Source organism: Lynx rufus, unplaced genomic scaffold (assembly GCF_022079265.1).
Source record: "Lynx rufus isolate CCGP_SWC_20201006 ecotype Redwood Valley unplaced genomic scaffold, mLynRuf1.p SCAF_38, whole genome shotgun sequence".
Taxonomy (NCBI): Eukaryota; Metazoa; Chordata; class Mammalia; order Carnivora; family Felidae; genus Lynx; species Lynx rufus.
In genome coordinates this window covers 1605822-1624623 of record NW_025814854.1, presented here as the reverse complement: position 1 = coordinate 1624623, position 18802 = coordinate 1605822, and the positions used below count along the sequence as shown (strand labels likewise).

General features: G+C 44.5%; 2 protein-coding genes across 3 annotated transcripts in view; one reads left to right on the top strand and one right to left on the bottom strand.

The window, feature by feature from the left end:
• The window catches only part of FAM193A (family with sequence similarity 193 member A), a 163921-nt gene that overhangs the window by 9480 nt on the left and 135639 nt on the right, over positions 1 to 18802 (top strand). The window lies entirely within an intron of this gene.
• Positions 7237 to 8583, bottom strand: LOC124522613 (heterogeneous nuclear ribonucleoprotein A3-like). The gene is given in 3 exon segments (XM_047094155.1): positions 7237 to 7751; positions 7985 to 8373; positions 8376 to 8583. Coding segments are annotated over 3 exon segments (1077 nt in total). The 3' UTR covers positions 7237 to 7271.

Genomic DNA, 18802 nt, shown 5'->3' with positions numbered 1-18802 from the left:
AGTTTTCTTATGTATTGTTCTTGCCTGGTTTTGGTGTTAGTATAATGTTGACCTGATGAAATAACTTAGGACTTGTTCTTTTCTCTCTATTGTAGTGTGTGCTTTTCAAAGAAAGGGCTCATTTCATCTAAGTTGTTGAATTTATGTGTGTAGAGTTGTTAGTAGTATTCCTTTATTTTTGTTTTTTAAGGTTTTATTTAAGTTTATTTATCTTGAGAGACAGCTTGTGCTGCATGCATGGATGTGGGGAGGAGCAGAAGAGAGTAGAGAGCTGAAATCAAGAGTTGGACACTTAACTGAGCCATCCAGGCGCTCCTTGATTTTAGTTTTTAAGTGATCTCTACTCTGCTTGATTTTAGTTTTTAAGTGATCTCTACTCTCCTTGATTTTAGTTTTTAAGTGATCTCTACACCAGTGTGGAGTTGAGCTCATGATCCCAAGATCAACAGTTGCACGCTGCACCGACTGACAGTCGGGTGCTCTTGTAGCGTTCCTTTATTGTCCTTTTAATATGTCTGTGAGGGTCTGCAGTGATGCTCCCTTTTTCATTCTTGATATTGAGTATCCTTCCTTTTTTTTCTGCCAGTCTTGCTAGAGATTATTCTTCAAGTTTTTCATCTTTTTGAAGAACCAGCTCTTTTGATTTTTCCCCCCTGTTTTTCTGTTGGTGATTTTGAATTTTTTTGACTGCTTTATTACTCTGCTTTTGGGCTTACTTCGATTTTACTTTTTCTAATTCCTTAAGCTACAAGCTTAGATTATTGATTTGAGGCCATTCTTCTTTTCTCTAATGTATGTATTTAGTGCTGTAAATTTCCCTGTAAGCCATGCTTTTGCTGTAACCTTCTCGACTCACAGGTTATTTAGAAGTATGTTTAATTTCCTGTTACCGTTCTGTTACTGAGTTCTAGTCTCATTCTAGTATGGTCAGAAAACATGCTTTGTATGATTGTAATTTTTTTTTTTTAAGTTTATTCCTTTTTTTTTTTTTAACGTTTATTTATTTTTGAGATAGAGAGAGAGCATGAACGGGGGAGGGGCACAGAGAGAGGGAGACACAGAATCGGAAGCAGGCCCCAGGCTCTGAGCCATCAGCTCAGAGCCCGACGCGGGGCTCGAACTCACAGACCGTGAGATCGTGACCTGAGCTGAAGTCGGACGCTTAACCGACTGAGCCACCCAGGCGCCCCAAGTTTATTCCTTTTGAGACAGAGACAGCGTGACCACACGTGGGGAAGGGGCAGAGAGAGGGAGAGAGAGAGGCTCTGTAGCCATGGGTCTCGAACCCATGACCTGTGAGATCACAACCTGAGCCGAAGTTGGACACTCAACCGACTGAGCCACCCAGGCACCCCTGTATGATTTTAATTCCTAAGAAATTTTAAGGTTGTATGGTCTGTCTTGGTGAATACTACTTATGGGTATAAAACATATATTCTGCTATTATTGAGTGGAGTGTTCTCTGAATGTTATTTAGATCCAGGTGGTGATGATTTTTTGAATTCTTTTATATTCTTGCTCATTTTTTGTTTGATGCTAACATAGCCACTCTAGCTTTCTTTTCATTGATATTTGCATGGTATATTTTTCTATTTCTTTACTTTCAACCTCCCCTATAATTATGTTTGAAGTGTGTTTCTTCATAGACAGTTACTTGATTAATTTCCATTCATTATGTATATTTTTACTTTATAATATGTATGTGAAATATACTTATTAACTCTTATTAACCTGAGGCCTTTGTTCCTGAGCCTAATTGCTGGGCCTCATTGCTAGTTGAATATCTGTTTGGTGCTAGTATAGGTTGCTTCTGTCATTGTATAGCTTTCTTTATTGGACTCTTTTTTTTTTTTAATCTTTATTTATTTTTGAGAGAGAGAGAGAGAGCGAATGGAGGAGGAACAGAGAACGAGGGAGACACAGAATCCAAAGTGGGCTCCAGGCTCCAAACTGTCAGCACAGAGCCCGACGTGGAGCTCGAACTCATGAGCTGTGAGATTATGACCTGAGCCGAAGTTAAATTTTTTACAAAAATTTATTTATTTTTGAGAGAGAGAGCATGAGCAGGGAGGGGCAGAGAGAGAGAGAAGGAGACACAGAATCTGAAGCAGGCTGCAGGCTCTGAGCAAGCTGTCAGCACAGAGCCTGATGTAGGACTCGAACCCACAAACTGTGAGATCATGACCTGAGCCAAAGTCAGATGCTCAACTGACCGAGCCACCCAGGCGCCCCAACCTGAGCCAAAGTGAGATGCTTAACCGACTGAGCCACCCAGGTCTCCTTTATTGGACTCTTGTTGACCCTATAGGCTTTCTGAACTCATTGGCTGGAACACACTGGTATGGAGACACAAGCTGTCTTTAGAGGGACTTTGATCAATACGAGTTGGGATCAAATAATTTGTATCTCATGGACCTACAAAGTATTTATTTATTTTTTTTACCGTAGAAATCAACTTTAGTTTGCAAACTGTCTTAGAGTAATTCCAATAATATATATGGCATTGGCTTATCCCATTTCCTGTGGAAATTGATTTTTCCTTTTTAAGAGTTTTAAATAATCTCTGCAGCCAATGTGGGGCTTGAACTTATAACCCCAAGATCAAGAGTCATGTGCTCTACCAGTTAAGCCAGCCAGGCACCCTGACATTTTTCTCTTAAATATTTTGAGTACAGTATAAGTTACATCTTGAAACTGAATGAGAAGTTGGGGAATTTAACTTCTTTTGGCCCAGGATGTTTTTAATGACCTTTTTATTTTAGGGGCACCTGGGTGGCCCTCATGGTTCATGAGATTGAGCCCCGAATTGGGCTCTGTGCTGACAAGGCAGAGTCTGCTTCACATTCTCTCTCTTTCTCTCTGCCCTGCCACTGCTCGTGTGTGCATGCACACACACGCTCTCTCTCAAAATAAATAAATAAACATAAACAAAACCCATTTTTAAAAAATTTTATTTTAGAATAATTTTAGACTTACAGAAAAGTTGCCAAGTTAGTATAGAGAGTTCCCATATTCCCTTCAATTTTTTCTAATGTTGACATCTTATGTAACCTTGGTATATTTGTCAAAACCAAGAAATTGGTTGGTTGGTTGGTTATTTATTTATTTATTTATTTATTTATTTATTTATTTATTTATTTTTGAGAGACAGAAATGAGTAGGAGAGGGGCAGAGAGAGAGAGGGAGACACAGAATCTGAAGCAGGGTCCAGGCTTGGAGCTGTCAGCACAGATCTCTGTGCGGGGCTTGAACTCACAAACTGGGAGATCATGACCTGAGCCGAAGTCGGACACTTAACCGACTGAGCCACCCAGGTGCCCCGTTTTAAAAAAAATTTTAACATTTATTTACATTTGAAAGAGAGAGACAGAGACAGTATGCGAGCAGGGCAAGGGCAGAGAGATGGAGACAAAATCTGAAGCAGGCTCCAGGCTCTGAGCTGTCAGCACAGAGCCCGACGTGAGCCTTGAACTCATGAGCTGTGAAATCATGACCGGGGCCGAAGTCGGATGCTCAATCGACTGAGCCACCCAGGCGCCCTATAAAATTGGTACGATATTATTGACCACAGACTTTATTTTCATTTCACCAGTTTTTCCACATATACTCTGTTTCTATTCCAGGACCCAGTTTAGGACATCATCTTGCATTTAGTAGCCCAGAATTTTAATTTTGATTATTTTTAGCTGCCTCATCTATGGGATGGGAAGGTTAATTTTTATTTTTCTGAAGGAAGGCCTACAAAAAGCTGAATAATATTTATGTTTAAAGTATGATAGTAATTTTATATTAATGCCAAAATTCAGTGAAATTGTTAAGTAGTTTGCTGCAATCTAATTCTTTTTTTTCTAATTCTCTTCATTCTTCTGTTAATGCTTGGTAATTACTCCACTGTTGAAAGTAGCCCAGCAATGTAAACATTCCCCCCAAGTTCTTGTTGAGAGGTTAGTCCCTTGTTTAGAGGCCAGTGAAGGAAGGTGAGGACTTGCCCCTGAAGGTGCATCCCTGGTTGATGGTCAGTACAGCTTAGAGAAGAGAGTCGCCAGCCCCTTGCCAAAGCTGTTTGGTTTCTTTGGATAAAGAAATCCCATAAATGAATACTTGAACGTGCTTATAATATTGCTGTTGCTTTCTGTTTTTAGAAGAATAAAAAACAGCATCCCTTATTAACTGGCTTAAATTGCAGCTACTGTCAACATTCTCCCTTCTTTTAAAAGAATAATAGGTCAGTTATATTTCAGTTTAAAAAAGGTTATTAGGGGGGCGCCTGGGTGGCGCAGTCGGTTAAGCGTCCGACTTCAGCCAGGTCACGATCTCGCGGTCCGTGAGTTCGAGCCCCGCGTCAGGCTCTGGGCTGATGGCTCGGAGCCTGGAGTCTGTTTCCGATTCTGTGTCTCCCTCTCTCTCTGCCCCTCCCCTGTTCATGCTCTGTCTCTCTCTGTCCCAAAAATAAATAAACGTTGAAAAAAAAAAATTTAAAAAAAAAAAAATAAAATAAAAAAGGTTATTAGGAAAGTCAGGTCTGTCAAGCAGTCATTACAGTTCAATGCCTCTCCACAAACTGCGAGTTGGACTGGTTTTTTTATGTTTGCACATTTTGTAGGTGCCCACACCAGTATCGTGGTTGGAATGCTGGGCTCGGCAGACCGTAGACTCGTAGGACTGTAGAACTGGACAGGCTACAGCACAGCACATGTTTTTGCTGAGCCTATATTTGTTCGCTGAGGAAGCTGAGGCCCCAAGAGTTGAGTTGGGAAAATCCCTCTAATTGTCCTAGTCAGCTTCCCCTCTTGCACCTTTCAACTCCTGGTGGCGCTGGTCACTTACCAGTGATCTACCCGAGATGCAGAAAGCCACCTGTTATCCTTGCCTTCCTTGCTCTAATCTCTGTCGATACGTTTTCTGTAAGCTCTTCTCTGGGAGCGTGCTCTGCACTACGTCCTCCCCCCTCCAGGTAACCCTGCCTCTCGTCTGAGCGTTTGGGGGTCCCCGCTCTCCTCGGATGACACCTGAACTCGCTCTTCCACGCCTTGCCTGACCGACTGCCTGGCCGAGTGGAGAGGCTCTCCTCCTGGCTCCTGCTTCCTTCCACTTTGTTGTCCTGCTGCTGTCGCCGCCTGTGTCTGACCCGGTAGCCGTCACACCGTTCTGCTTGCAAGATGTAGCTGTGGCCTTCTCGTCAGTGTGCCTTTGTTGGTGCTGGTGCTGCAGTGTTTCTTTCCCTTCTTTGCCCAGTTAACTGCTGTTTCTTTCTAAGAGGTCATGGGCTGTCCCTGTGGGAAGTGTGCCCCCTTCATCCTCAGCCAGGCTGTGGCCGCCCTTCTGGGTTCCCTTGGTGTCCGTCCTTAGCTCAGCCACCACACGCAGACTGGATTGGAACCCCTAGTTCTCTGGGACGTTTTCTTCCAAACCCTGCTCTGTGCCCATAGCGCACGCCCAGAAAGTGTGGCTCTGCGGACAGTCTGGTTGGTGTCAGCTCCTGCAGTTCCTGCCTCTTTCCCTTTTTTTCTGAAATGTGCTGTATTCTTTGTCTAATGTGGAAGAAAGCGTTGCACTCTTTTTCCAAAGTCAATCTTATATTCCAGGGGTTCTTACCTGATAGATTTTAGTGAGTCTGGTTAACCCATGGAAACTCACTGCAGAATTTATGTGAGTACATTGTCTTGAAGTCTGTTCAAAACCTCTCTGTTCTTTCTCTCCTGGGTCTGCAGTCTTTCATCCTTTATTGGGTTATTTTCCTTAGCATTCAGATTTTTTTTTTTTAATATTTATAAAAAAATTTTTTTTTTACATTTATTTATTTTTGAGAGACAGAGAAAGACAGAGTGTGAGCAGGAGAGGGGCAGAGAGAGAGAGGGAGACACAGAATCCGAAGCAGGCTCCAGGCTCTGAGCTGTCAGCACCGAGCTGGACGTGGGGCTCGAACTCACGGACTGTGAGATCATGAGCTGAGCTGAAGTCTGACGCTTAACCAACTGAGCCACCCAGGCGCCCCTAGATTTTGAATTGCCCGTCTTCCCTTCCCCCTTAGTCCTTCTCTTGACCTTGCTTAACCACTTAAGATACCTTTCAGTCTGACCCTGTTCTGCCTGTTGCCACCAAATAACTTGAAATACTGGTTAATAATATTGGTTAATATTGGTTGCTTCTACTTTCTTTATCCTCGGTTCCTGTTTTATTCCCTTATCCGCCTATCACCTTAATCAGCCTTCCCAAAGGTCATTAAGTGATAATATTGTCACGAAATCCTGTTGTTCAACCCTGATGTCCTCTGAGCTTGTTGCATTTGATCGTGCTATACACCTTTCTGGAGTCTCTTTTGCCTTCTTTAAATGGCACTGTCCTGGCTCTCCTCCTTACTCTTGGCTTTGGTTGTGCTCACCGGTTCCTGCACTTAAGACACTCAGTTTGATGCAGGTGATTCTACGTCCCACTCTTCCTCTCAGGTTCATTCTTACACTTGATGATTTTAACGTGTGGTAGAGATTTCTGATAACAGCAACTGGTTGATCAGCCCGTCTGTAACACTGGGGCTGTATGTACTTGCTTCCCGAGTGATGGTTGAGGCCTTTCCCCTCATCTCTGGCAAGTGAACTCAGCCTGTCCATGTTTGTTTATTTTCTTTTATTTTTTTTGAAAAGTTAAAAATTCCTTAATTTTTTATTCCTGGTACCACTACCACAATTTACAGGGCTATATACCTGATGTAATGAAAAGAGAAAGAAAAAGACAAAGCTACAACAGATAAAAGACCTCAGGAATGTACATCTAATTGACGCTACATTGCATTAATCAATAGCTGCACTTTTTGCCAACTGTGGCTATGACAGTCCTGAACAAGAAGGGTTTCCTGTTTAAGCTGCAGTAACTTTTCTGACTATGGATCATCGTTCCTTCTGTGGCAGATTTTTACAGTTCCTCTAATGCATTTGGGACGACTGTCTTTTTTTTTTTTTTTTTTTAATTTTTTTTTCAACGTTTTTTATTTATTTTTGGGACAGAGCGAGACAGAGCATGAACGGGGGAGGGGCGGAGAGAGAGGGAGACACAGAATCGGAAACAGGCTCCAGGCTCTGGGCCATCAGCCCAGAGCCTGATGCGGGGCACGAACCCACGGACCGTGAGATCGTGACCTGGCTGAAGTCGGACGCTTAACCGACTGCGCCACCCAGGCGCCCCGGGACGACTGTCTTAAAGTAACCTGCAGCTTTCCTGACAACTCCTCGCTCTCGCTCCTGCTAAGAACTGTAGCCCTTTTCTTCTGAAAATTTTTAGAACCTTCTGCTACCATATCCACCACTTCCACCACCAGATCCATAACCACCACCGTAGGGACTGCCCGAGCTTCTTCCACCAAAACTGCCCCCCTTCGTGGGTCCATAATTTGATTGCTGTTGTCCACTATAATTTCCAAAATCATTATAGTTCCCACCACCACCATAGTTACCTCCAAAATTTCCTCCTTCATTGTAACCGTCATATCCTCCACCACCGCCACCATACCCACCTCCTTGGTTTCCATATCCTGGTCCACCTCCACCACAGCCTCCTCTACCTCCAGAACCAGGCCCACCACCATGGTTGCCACCATCACCTCCAGATCCATTACATCCACCATCACCTCCTCCACAGCTACCTCTGCTGCCACCACCTCCACCACCGTAGCCTCCTCTTCCACCAAAGTTTCCTCCACGACCCATAAAGTTGCCAGATCCACCTCCACGACCTCTTTGCGATCCAGCAGACTGCATTTCTTGTTTAAAATTTTTTTTTTCCAACGTTTATTTATTTTTAAGACAGAGAGAGACAGAGCATGAACGGGGGAGGGGCAGAGAGAGAGGGAGACACAGAATCGGAAACAGGCTCCAGGCTCCGAGCCATCAGCCCAGAGCCTGACGCGGGGCTCGAACTCCCGGACCGCGAGATCGTGACCTGGCTGAAGTCGGACGCTTAACCGACTGCGCCACCCAGGCGCCCCATGCATTTCTTGTTTAGAAAGGGCCTTTTTCACTTCACAGTTATGCCCATTAATAGTGTGGTATTTGTGAACAACAATTTTATCAACTGTATCATGATCATCAGAAGTTACAAGAGCAAATCCTCTCTTTTTTCCACTCTGCCAGTCCTCCATAACTTCTATGGTTTCAGTCTTGCCATACTTTTCAAAGTAGTCTCTCAAATTATATTCTTCTGTATCTTCTTTAATGCCACCAACGAAAATTTTCTTCACAGTTAGATGGGCACCAGGCTTTACAGAATCCTCTCTAGAAACAGCTCTCTTTGGTTCCACTACACGCCCATCAACCTTGTGTGGTCGAGCACACATTGCTGCATCCACCTCCTCCACACAAGAGTAGGTCACAAAACCAAACCCCTGGAACGTTTTGTTTGGGGGTCTCTCATCACCACACAGTCTGTAAGTGTGCCCCATTTTTCAAAATGTTCTCTTAAACTATCGTCTGTAGTTTCAAAGCTCAAACCACCAGTAAACACTTTTCTCAACTGCTCTGGTTCCTGTGGATTATGGCCCTCCACTTTGAGACCGGACTCGCCTCTTCCAACTCGAGTTCCCAGCCTGTCCATGTTTAGACTAAATTCTTCCCTTCACATTACAGAATGAGTAGTGAGGTTTGTTTAGTACATAATTTATCACAATACTTTTTTTTTTCTAATTAATTTAAAATTTATTTTTTAGGGGCGCCTGGGTGGCTCAGTCGGTTGAGCGTCCGACTTCGGCTCAGGTCATGATCTCGCGGTCCGTGAGTTCGAGCCCCGCGTCGGGCTCTGTGCCGACAGCTCCGAACCTGGAGCCTGTTTCAGATTCTGTGTCTCCCTCTCTCTGACCCTCCCCCGTTCATGCTCTGTCTCCCTCTGTCTCAAAAATAAATAAACGTTAAAAAATTTTTTTTTAATTTAATTTTTAAATATATATTTATTTTGGGGAGAGTGCAAGTGGGGGAGGGACTGGGAGAGGGGGACAGAGGATTCAAGGCAGACTCTGTGCTGACAGGCTCACAGAAGTGAGCCCAATGTGGGGCTCAAACTCATGAACTGAGAGATCATGACCTGAGCTGAAGTCGGATGCTCAACTGACTGAGCCACACAGGTGCCCCATCAAAATAAGTTTCTTTTAAAGATTTTTTTCTATTTTTTATGTATGTATGTATGTATTTTTTAAATGTTTATTTTTGAGAGAGAGAGAGAGAGAGAGAGAGGAGAGATATCATGAGTGGAAGAGGGGCAGAGAGAGAGAGGGAGACAGAATCCGAAGCAGCCTCCAGGCTCTGAGCTGTCAGCACAGAGCCCAACATGAGGCTCAAACTCACAACCCCGAGTTTAAGAGTCAAATGCTCCATTGAGTAAGCCAGCCAGGCACCCTGGCTTCACAATCAGTTCACACTTCACAATCAGTTTTTGCCTAAAGATGTATGTGGTTGTGCTTTGGACACAGTTTCTGTATCTGTCAGGTAAGACTATGCTAGGTAAACCTAAGGATCTTTTCCAACTTTGTTATTTTTTGATGGTCAGTCCTTTGGTCACACACTTTCAGAGATTACCCATCACCTACTGCGGAGGTCTCTTAAGTGAGGGGTGCTTGAGAGGCGCACTAGGAGTGGATCAGGTGCTCCCTGCTGCTGCGGGAAGAATGCTGTAGTCCTTCCATTTCCCAGTAAGACATTATGCCTAACAAACACTTGTTACGTGAATTGAGATTGGTGCCCTCACTTGCCCTGTATTTGAGGCACGAGTCTTGCATCGTTGCTGAGGTGTCCCGCGGCAGGAGAGGAAGTTTGTTCCCTGACAGTGTGAAGCCTGTGGCAGTTAGAGAGTGCTCGTTAAGTATGTTCGTGAATTCTGCTGTCTAATTTTAATTAAAGAGGTCTCCACAAAATAGCTAGTCTTCACAGAAACCCTGGATTGAAGACCGTGCCACTAATGAAAGCGTACGCAACGATCAGGAAATTGATGGCACCTCCTCTGCTTCCTGCATAGGCTCTCTGTTAGCCACGGAATGAAGTCAGGAAAATGATCTAAGCAGAGCTGAGAACCGACTCTCAAAGGTGATTTGAAGTGTGGAGTTACGTGCAGTGTTATTAATGGTGAGCCATACGCAGAGTGGTTATCTTGCCTTGAAATGTCAGGGAGGGAAAGTAGCGAGCCTTTATAGTCAGCAAAGTGTTTGCAAACTAAGCGAGAAACAGCTGTAAATTTTGTAGCAGTGTTTCAAGTTCTGCATTACTCGATCTGGTACTTTATAAAATTTCATTAAGCTTAAGGATGAGCTCCTGAGGGTTTATATTTCTGAAAGGTTCAGATGCAGCAGCGGCTCTGGCTAATTGCACAGACAGACATGCAATACGGAGAATTAGGAGGATACAACATTACGGAAACGACAGGCGGAACAGGTCTCTGGGCTGGGCTCCCGAGAGTGACTTCCAGAACAGAAAGTACAGCGTTCAGCTGTGGGGTTGGTCGGGCCAGTCTTTGGCATGTGCTGTGCTCACCTAGCACTCAGAGCCGGAGTAGCCACCTAGCATTGGGGGAAGTTTGTTCTCCAGCAGCCGGGAGTGGGGAGGCAAGAAGGCTGAAATAGTACAGAGGAAACAAGATGGCACCAAAATAAATACATTACTTTGTCAGCAAATACTTTCAGAGTATTCATAGAAAGTATTGCAGAAGGTTTGAAAAATTAAATTGTTAGAATAAATTATGATGAACACATAATGGGTTTGCTCTGGGATGATGGAAACACATGCTTTTTTTTTTTTTTTTTAAGTTTATTTTAAGAGAGAGAGAGTGTGTGCAAACAGGGGAGGGGCAGAGAGAGAGAGAGAATCCCAAGCAGGCTGTGTGTTGTCAGTGTGGAGCCCAAACAAAGGGTTCGATTTCACAAACTGTGAGATCAAGACTTGGGCTGAAACCTGCTTCTAAACAGGTTTTGTGATAGGGTCCCCTCCCTAAGGAGAGAGAAAAGAAAGAAAGGAAGGAAGGAAGGAAGGAAGGAAGGAAGGAAGGAAGGAAGGAAGGAAGGAAGGAAGAAAAGAAAGAAAAAGAAAATTTCAAGGTAATCTGGCTGTGTGCCTACGAGACAACATCCCTCATGACCTTGTAAACTGAGACTCCTTAATCAGACTGCAGGTATATGTGTGTGTTACCATATGTGGGAGACAAAGAAATAGAAAATATATTTTTTAAAACTATGCCACATGACGTTCGGTGTCAGTTCTTTGGGTACGAACCCAGCTGAGTGGTGCTGGCAGCAATAAAGTTGTTTCCTGGAGATTAAAAAGCCTCGGTGTCGCGAGTCTGCGAGAATGCTGCTGCAGTTTCAAGTTACGCTTTCTGTAGATTCAGGTTGAGGACTTTTGTGGTGTGTGTGTGACGCTGAGTATCCTAGAGCATACGTATCCTGAAGTGATTTTTTAAAAAGTTTTGTTTAAGTAATCTCTACATGCAATGTCGGGCTTGAACTCACAACCCTGAGATCAAGCGTCGTATGCTCCATCAACTGAGCCAGCCGGGAACCCCGAAATGATTTCTTTAGTTAACAGGGGTTTGTGGAAAAATAAGGTATAACCGGCGATGGAGCAGCCACTGTATTTATTTAAAAAAAAAAATAAAGATTTTTGGGTAGGGTAGGATGGCAGAAAGAACAGCACATGTGAATTTTATTCACCACATGATGCATAAGTAAGTTCTTATAGCGACAAATGGAAGCCAGAATCATCTAAGGGGTCAGCCTGAGCCCTTTACAAAAGGAGTGAATCTTTACAGTGTTTTGTCATGAGATGGAGACTAAGTATGAGCTTTGCTGGTTGTCTTGTGGCAAAATTAAGAGCACTGCTTATTCTGAAGGCGAATTGAGTGTTTTTCTTTTACACAAAGACAAGTGCTGTAAATTTGCTGATCTTTTCTGTAATAATAAGTGGCTTTCAGTAGAAAGCTACCTAACAAATTCAGTGTTTTTGAGAAAATAAACAGTTAATCTGCCCCCTCAAGGTAAAGGTGACATTTTAACAATGAGTGGAAAATTGCTTTTCGAAAGAAACTCTTGCTGTAGAGAGCATCTTGAAGATGGGTGTTTAGAGTTGCCGCCACTGTGTTTTGTTTTGTTGCTGAGAATATAAATAGTCATCTTACTGCACACTTAAACTGGGGATGAAATTGTTATGCTGTCTATAGAAGCTTTTTGGAAAGTTTATTTTTGAGCTTATTAAAAACACAAAAACGTGATATGCCTCCTGATTACTGCAAAAACAAAGAACTGTGAGGAAGATAAACATTGACTAGCTGAGGGGGGCCTGGGTGGCTCACTCAAGTCAGTTAAGTGTCTGACTTTGGCTCAGGTCATGATCTTGCGGTTTGGGAGTTTGAACCCCAGATCAGGTTCTCTGTTGTCAGTGCAGAGCCCGTGGAGCCCGCTTCGGATCCTCTGTCCCCCTCTCTCTCTGCCCCTCCCCTGCCTGCGCTCACTCTCTCAAAAATAAACAAACATTTAAAAAATTTGACTAGCTGAATTTCAGCAGAAATCTTTGTGAATTGATTGATGGGAATGAAAATTGATGAGCATGATTTAGTAAGTGCAAATGATATATAGTATTTCTTCCATTTAGATCCGTGTGTATTTAAGGGAGAAGGACCTTTTTCAGTAAAGACTGCTGGTAAAACCAGCTTTCTAAATAATTGAATTTATAGTGCTCCAAAGATCTGGTTTTAACACAAAGTATATTATACCAAGATTTTGAAAAATAATAAAGTACATTCAGTCACACTGGCTTCCTTAAATTTTCTTCTCACGATTCTTTGTGATATAAAAAAGTTCTTCAGGTTTGTTAATAAGTATGCAAAAAGGATTTCATTTTATTTTATTTATTTATTTATTTATTTATTTAATTTTTTTTTTCAACGTTTATTTATTTTTGGGACAGAGAGAGACAGAGCATGAACGGGGGAGGGGCAGAGAGAGAGGGAGACACAGAATCGGAAACAGGCTCCAGGCTCCAGGCTCTGAGCCATCAGCCCAGAGCCCGACGCGGGTCTCGAACTCCCGGACCGCGAGATCGTGACCTGGCTGAAGTCGGACGCTTAACCGACTGCGCCACCCAGGCGCCCCTATTTTATTTATTTAAAAAAAAAATTTTTTTTTTAACGTTTATTTATTTTTTGAGACAGAGAGAGAGACAGAGCATGAATGGGGGAGGGACAGAGAGAGGGAGACACAGAATCGGAAGCAGGCTCCAGGCTCCGAGCCTTCAGCCCAGAGCCCGACGTGGGGCTCGAACTCACGAACCGCGAGATTGTGACCTGAGCTGAAGTCGGACGCTCAACTGACTGAGCCACCCAGGCGCCCCAAGGATTTCATTTTTTTTTTTTTTAATTTTTTTTTCAACGTTTATTTATTTTTGGGACAGAGAGAGACAGAGCATGAACGGCGGAGGGGCAGAGAGAGAGGGAGACACAGAATCGGAAACAGGCTCCAGGCTCCGAGCCGTCAGCCCAGAGCCTGACGCGGGGCTCGAACTCACGGACCGCGAGATCGTGACCTGGCTGAAGTCGGACGCTTAACCGACTGCGCCACCCAGGCGCCCCCCCAAGGATTTCATTTAAAAAAAAATGTTTATTTTTGAGGAGGTGGGGACCAGTGGATATGAAGAGGGCTCTGTGCTGACAGCAGGAAGCCTGTTGCAGGGTTCAAACTCGTGAACCCTGAGATCATAACCTGAGCTGACCAAAATGATTTCATTTTTATCTTATTGTATGTTTTTTCGTTCTGTGTATTTTTTATCGTATGTCAGTTATATTCATCAACTGCATCTGAATGCCTTCTGTGTTACTGGTGAGAGATACAGGACGATCTCCAAGCCATGTCCTTGAGCCATGCCTGGATGTACAGTCTGTTTTGTGGGTGGGGGTTGTGTGCACTCCGGTCTGCCTAACGGAGAGTCCTGGAGGAGTCCACCTTCTGGTGGGCAGGGAGGACCTCTCTCCAGCTGGGTCCCCTCCACCTTTCTCCCTTTACCTTGTATTTTCTCATTCATTACATCTGGACCTGGGCTCCCTATCTCTGCTCTTCAGGAAGGCTTTTTCTCCCACATCCTTTTTCTTTTCCTGCTCCCCTTTCCTTCCCTCTGGTTCTGCCTCCTGAGAATCCGACTCTTCTTTGTTATTCCAGGCTTGTTTCTGCCTTCTCCATTCAGCTTGCCCTGATTCTTTCCCGACTAAAGCAATTACCTTGAATGACACTGAACACACTTGTATTTACCTATGCATTTATGGCCTTTTACTAGATTAGAAGTTTATTGAATGAAGAAAGATTTTAAAGCATAGTACCTTGTTCAAAGCTAATAAGTGTTTGTTGAAAGACTCAAATGAGATGTAGAATTAGAATTTTTTTTAAGTTGTTTAAAAACTTCACTCTAACATTTGTTATGTAGAAATTTTCTACCATGTGAATTTAGACAGAGTCTAGCTAACTTAGTCCAGATTTTCAAACATACTAAATTAAAAGGCTTAGTGAAACATTCTAGGCCAATATTTCCCACAGCAAGGTGTGAATGCTCTTACCAGGTATAGTTACCACAGTGTAAGGAAAAATAAGAGGGGCATTACTATGCAAAAGGAGGGATGATTATTTGGGGAATTGGGACTTAAGTCTTAGGAGGTGACTGGCTGGATACGTTTTCTTGTGTACAAAGTCGATTCCAGATTTTAATTGATTCTGGAGTGTGGAAGATAACATTGTCTTTCCTTTCTTGTGGCGTGGAAACTCATGATTGGGTAGGGTTAAGTCTTCAGATCACTCTGGGGCTTGAACAGTTTGTTTCAGTATTGACCATTTACTTATTGAAACACTCGGGGGCTTACTCATGCAGCCTCTTGTAAAGAGCCAACTGATCAGAAAGAAACTCGTGTGGGGCTGAGAAATTGTAATAGAAATTTTGTTGCTAACAGTGGTGGACTGTAACTTTCTAAAAACTGAATTTTATTTAGCAGTAATATGAAAGCAGTTTCAAAGTGGGTTTATTCAGTCATATTTAAACCGTTTAATGAGCTTAGTGCTATTTGTCAGTTTTTTTATTTTTAAAAAACTTTTTTTTAAAGTTTATTGTATTTTTGAGAGAGAGAGAGAGAGACAGAGACAGAGACAGAGACAGAGACAGACAGCATGAGCAGGGGAGAAGCAGAGAGAGAGAGAGCAAGAGAGAGAGGGAGACACAGAATCCGAAACAGGCTCCAGGCTCTAGGCTGTCAGTACAGAGCCTGACACAGGGCTGGAATTCACCAACCGTGAGATCATGACCCTAGCCAAAGTTGGACGCTTAACCGACTGAGCCACCCAGACACCCCGTTTGTCACTTTTAATAGTGAAGAGTTCTGGTGTTTAATATCCTGAAATACTCTTTTTAAAAAAATATTTATTTATTTTTGAGAGAGAGCGAGAGAGAGGGGGAGAGAGAGAGAGCGAGCATGAGTGGGGGAGGGGCAGAGAGAGGGAGACACAGAATCCGAAGCAGGCTCCAGGTTCCGAGCTGTCAGCACAGAGCCCCACGCGGGGCTCGAACTCAGGAGCCGAGAGGTCACGACCTGAGCCACCCAGGTGCTCCACATCTTGAAATGCTCTTGAGAGCTGTGAGGAAGACTCCAGGCAAACCTGAGATGTGTCTTCCTTCATCATGTATTTAGAGCATCTATTATGTCAGGAGTTGTTCTTGGCACTGAGGACACATCAGTGAACAGAGCTCACAAAGATCTCCCTGTCCCTTTTCATGGGAAGAGACAGTAAATTAATGAAGTGGTAGGATGGTGAGCGATGAAGCAGGTGTGTGGGCATGATGCTTCCAGGGTTAAGTGGGGGGATCCGGGAAGGCCTACTGAGCAGAGACACAAAAAGGCAATGAGGGAGCAGAGCTATGTGGACATATGGATAAGAGTGTTGTAGACAAAGGAAACAGCAGGTGTCAAGGTCCTGTGACTCTCCTTTATAATTTTAGCTAATTCTACTAGAGTAAAAGATGCTTTCATAATCATTTGGGCTGAAATCTTTATCTCGAATCTGGTCACAAAGTCACAGATTTCTGGATGGTCCTATTCACATGTTCATCCTTAGAATTGTAGGACTGGCATATTGTCATGGTGAACAGAATTTGATTTCATCTCCTTCAGATGCTCTTGAAAGTGGAGCTGTATTCTTAGGGGCAGATGCTGGATAAGTCACTTGGATCTGGAGGTTAAGTCACTTGGATCTGGAGGTTTTCACAGCTCATATTAAATAACAGACACTTCGAGCATGGCTTCTGAAATTGTGACTGACTTCTAAATAGCCCAGCACTCGTTCACTTCAGCAGTAGTGAGTGGAGTCTGCAGTTGCCATGTGCTCATTCTAGGGGCTAGTTTGAATCTGTGCTTCGTGGACACATCATCTTTCTTGGGTTTCTACCTGCAGGGTTGAATCCGTTGTGTTCAGGTCTTCCATTTGTAAGAAAGCAGTACATTCCATCAGCCGTTGCAAACTTGGTCATTTTAAGTTCAGAGAGTAATCCTGAGCCAAAGAGGCAACTCTGAATATCCTACTTAAGAGTTTGGATGATGTGCTCTAAGCCAAACCTCCACGGTTTTCCTCCATGTATTTTAATTAATTCCCTATGCTTTAAACATTTCCTAAGCATTCCCTGAACTGCGTAAGAATCGTACGGCTGTCGGTCTCATCTGTTTGCTCCTCCTTGCAGGGGTCATGGCACAGTCTCTGGTGTGTGACACCTCTCTTGACTGGAATACTTGAAATCTTTTCTCCCCTTCATTATTGAAGTCCCCTGATGACACAGGAAATAAGCCTTCCCAGGTTTGGATGTAAGGCAGCGTGCAGTTTGGAGGAAGGTATGCGAAGCACCCCATGGGCACGGGACTTGGAGGGCTCCTTCCTAGAGCAGAGCTTGGCCAGAGGGGCCCTGGCTTGGTTTTAGTCCTCCTTCCCTGGGCTGGGAGCTTTTGTTCCAGCCAAATCTCCCACTCAACTGGGCTGCATCTGATCAGTCTCCTAGATCCAAGTGGAGCTTTCCAAGGGACCACACCAGTGCCTCGTCCCCTCCCTCCTGCCCCTCCCCGCCCCGTCCTGCTCTCTGTTGTGTTCAGGGTTTTTCAGATGGCAGGAAACAGAAGGCCGCTCGGTTTAACTTCGAGCACTGCCAGACGTGGGCAGCTGTGGCACCCTGCCTGTACCATCGCTGCTTCTGGATGTGAGCTGGCTTTGCCGAGCCTGTCTTCTGGCGGGGGCCCGCCTTGTCTCTGGGTCCTGCTCTTTGGGGATTCTGCCTGCAGTGTGGCCAGAGTCCTTCCTTTTCGCAGCCTCTAGTGATTTCTGGCTGATGTCGCTTTGCATTTTGATTCCCATTTCTCAGAAGTGGACTAGGGCATGTTTTCATGCTAGGTGTCATCTTGGGTCCCTGGGCACGCTGGGGTGGGCTGCCTCTCCTCCTTACCTCCCACCCCTCTGTAGGCATGAAGGAGAGGGCAGGGCCTGGGCTGCTAAGCAGGGGGAGACTGTGAGGACACTCCCTGATGAGAGCCACCTTGCAGACAAGCTTGGGGACACACACCTGTTAGAACGGTGCTAACACCTGTTAGAACAGTGCTAAACTTCTGTTTCGTTCTGTGTAAAAAACTAGGAGTTTGGAAGGGAGGGGCTTCCCTCCCTGAGATAGAAAAGTTAATTTTATTTAAAGATGTCTTGGGAGGCGAGAGTTTTGACTGATATATGTACACAGTGAAATCCTAGACCAGAACTTTTTATTTATCACTTTCTAAATTTTGCTCAGGATGTCAAAACTGATTATAAAGACTGAATTTCAACTAAAAGGTAAGCTCAAAGTAACATTTCAAGCTTTCTTTTTAATCCCCTTTCCCCCTAAATGAAGTCCTTCACGGTGCCTAAAGGAAACCAGATTGTCCAAGAATGTGGCCTCACAGCAAAGGCTGGACTGGGGACCTGGGCATTTTTCCAGCCTTGCCAGGAATTCACTGTGTGACCCGGAGAGTCTCTTGTCCTCCTCTGATTTGTAAAATGAGAGATTTAGGTAAGATTAAAGGTTGCAGGCTAGTAGGCCTGGCTGCTAACTTGTGGGTGGGAGCTGTCAGTAGGCCAGGTAGTAGGGAAGCCTGTGCCACGCCTTGCCCTGCTGGGGAACTGGGGTCAGGGGCCTGGAGGAGGAGCAGTGGGAAGTGCCCTGGTGCGACCTTGAGCTCTGGGGCCAGAGTTTGGGTCTTTGGATTAAGGGCAGATAGAGACAGGTAAGGGCTTTGAAAAGCAGAGCAGACATCCCCCGCTGCAGTGAGGGCCATGGTTTGGCCCACATCTGAGACACCTGGGAGAGTGAGGTGGGTTGAATGTGGGAAGGTCAAAGCAGATTCTTAGGAGTCTGACTTCAGGCACCGTTTCCCCCTGGAATAGGAAATACCCCGGAAGGGCTTGGCCTGGGGGCAGGTCTCACGCTGTGTTAGTTGCCTCAGTGTAGGACCTCCTACTCCTTGATTCACAGCACATGCCCAGCATCAAATAGGTGTCAGTGTCCTTCTGCCTTCTCCCCTATTTGCCTGCTTCATTTTATGCTCCTTACTCCTCCCGCCCCCACTTCTTAATCTGCTCTAGTCTGATAGGTTTGCTTATGTGGACAGGCATGAACCTCTTGAATCTCTCTTTTCAGAGATTGCGTGTATTTGCTTATTTCCAGGTGGTGTGAGGCACAGGTCTTGTTCTCGCTTCTTCACGCAGCTCCGTGTCAGATCATCTGTTGGTGTGTGTGTCACG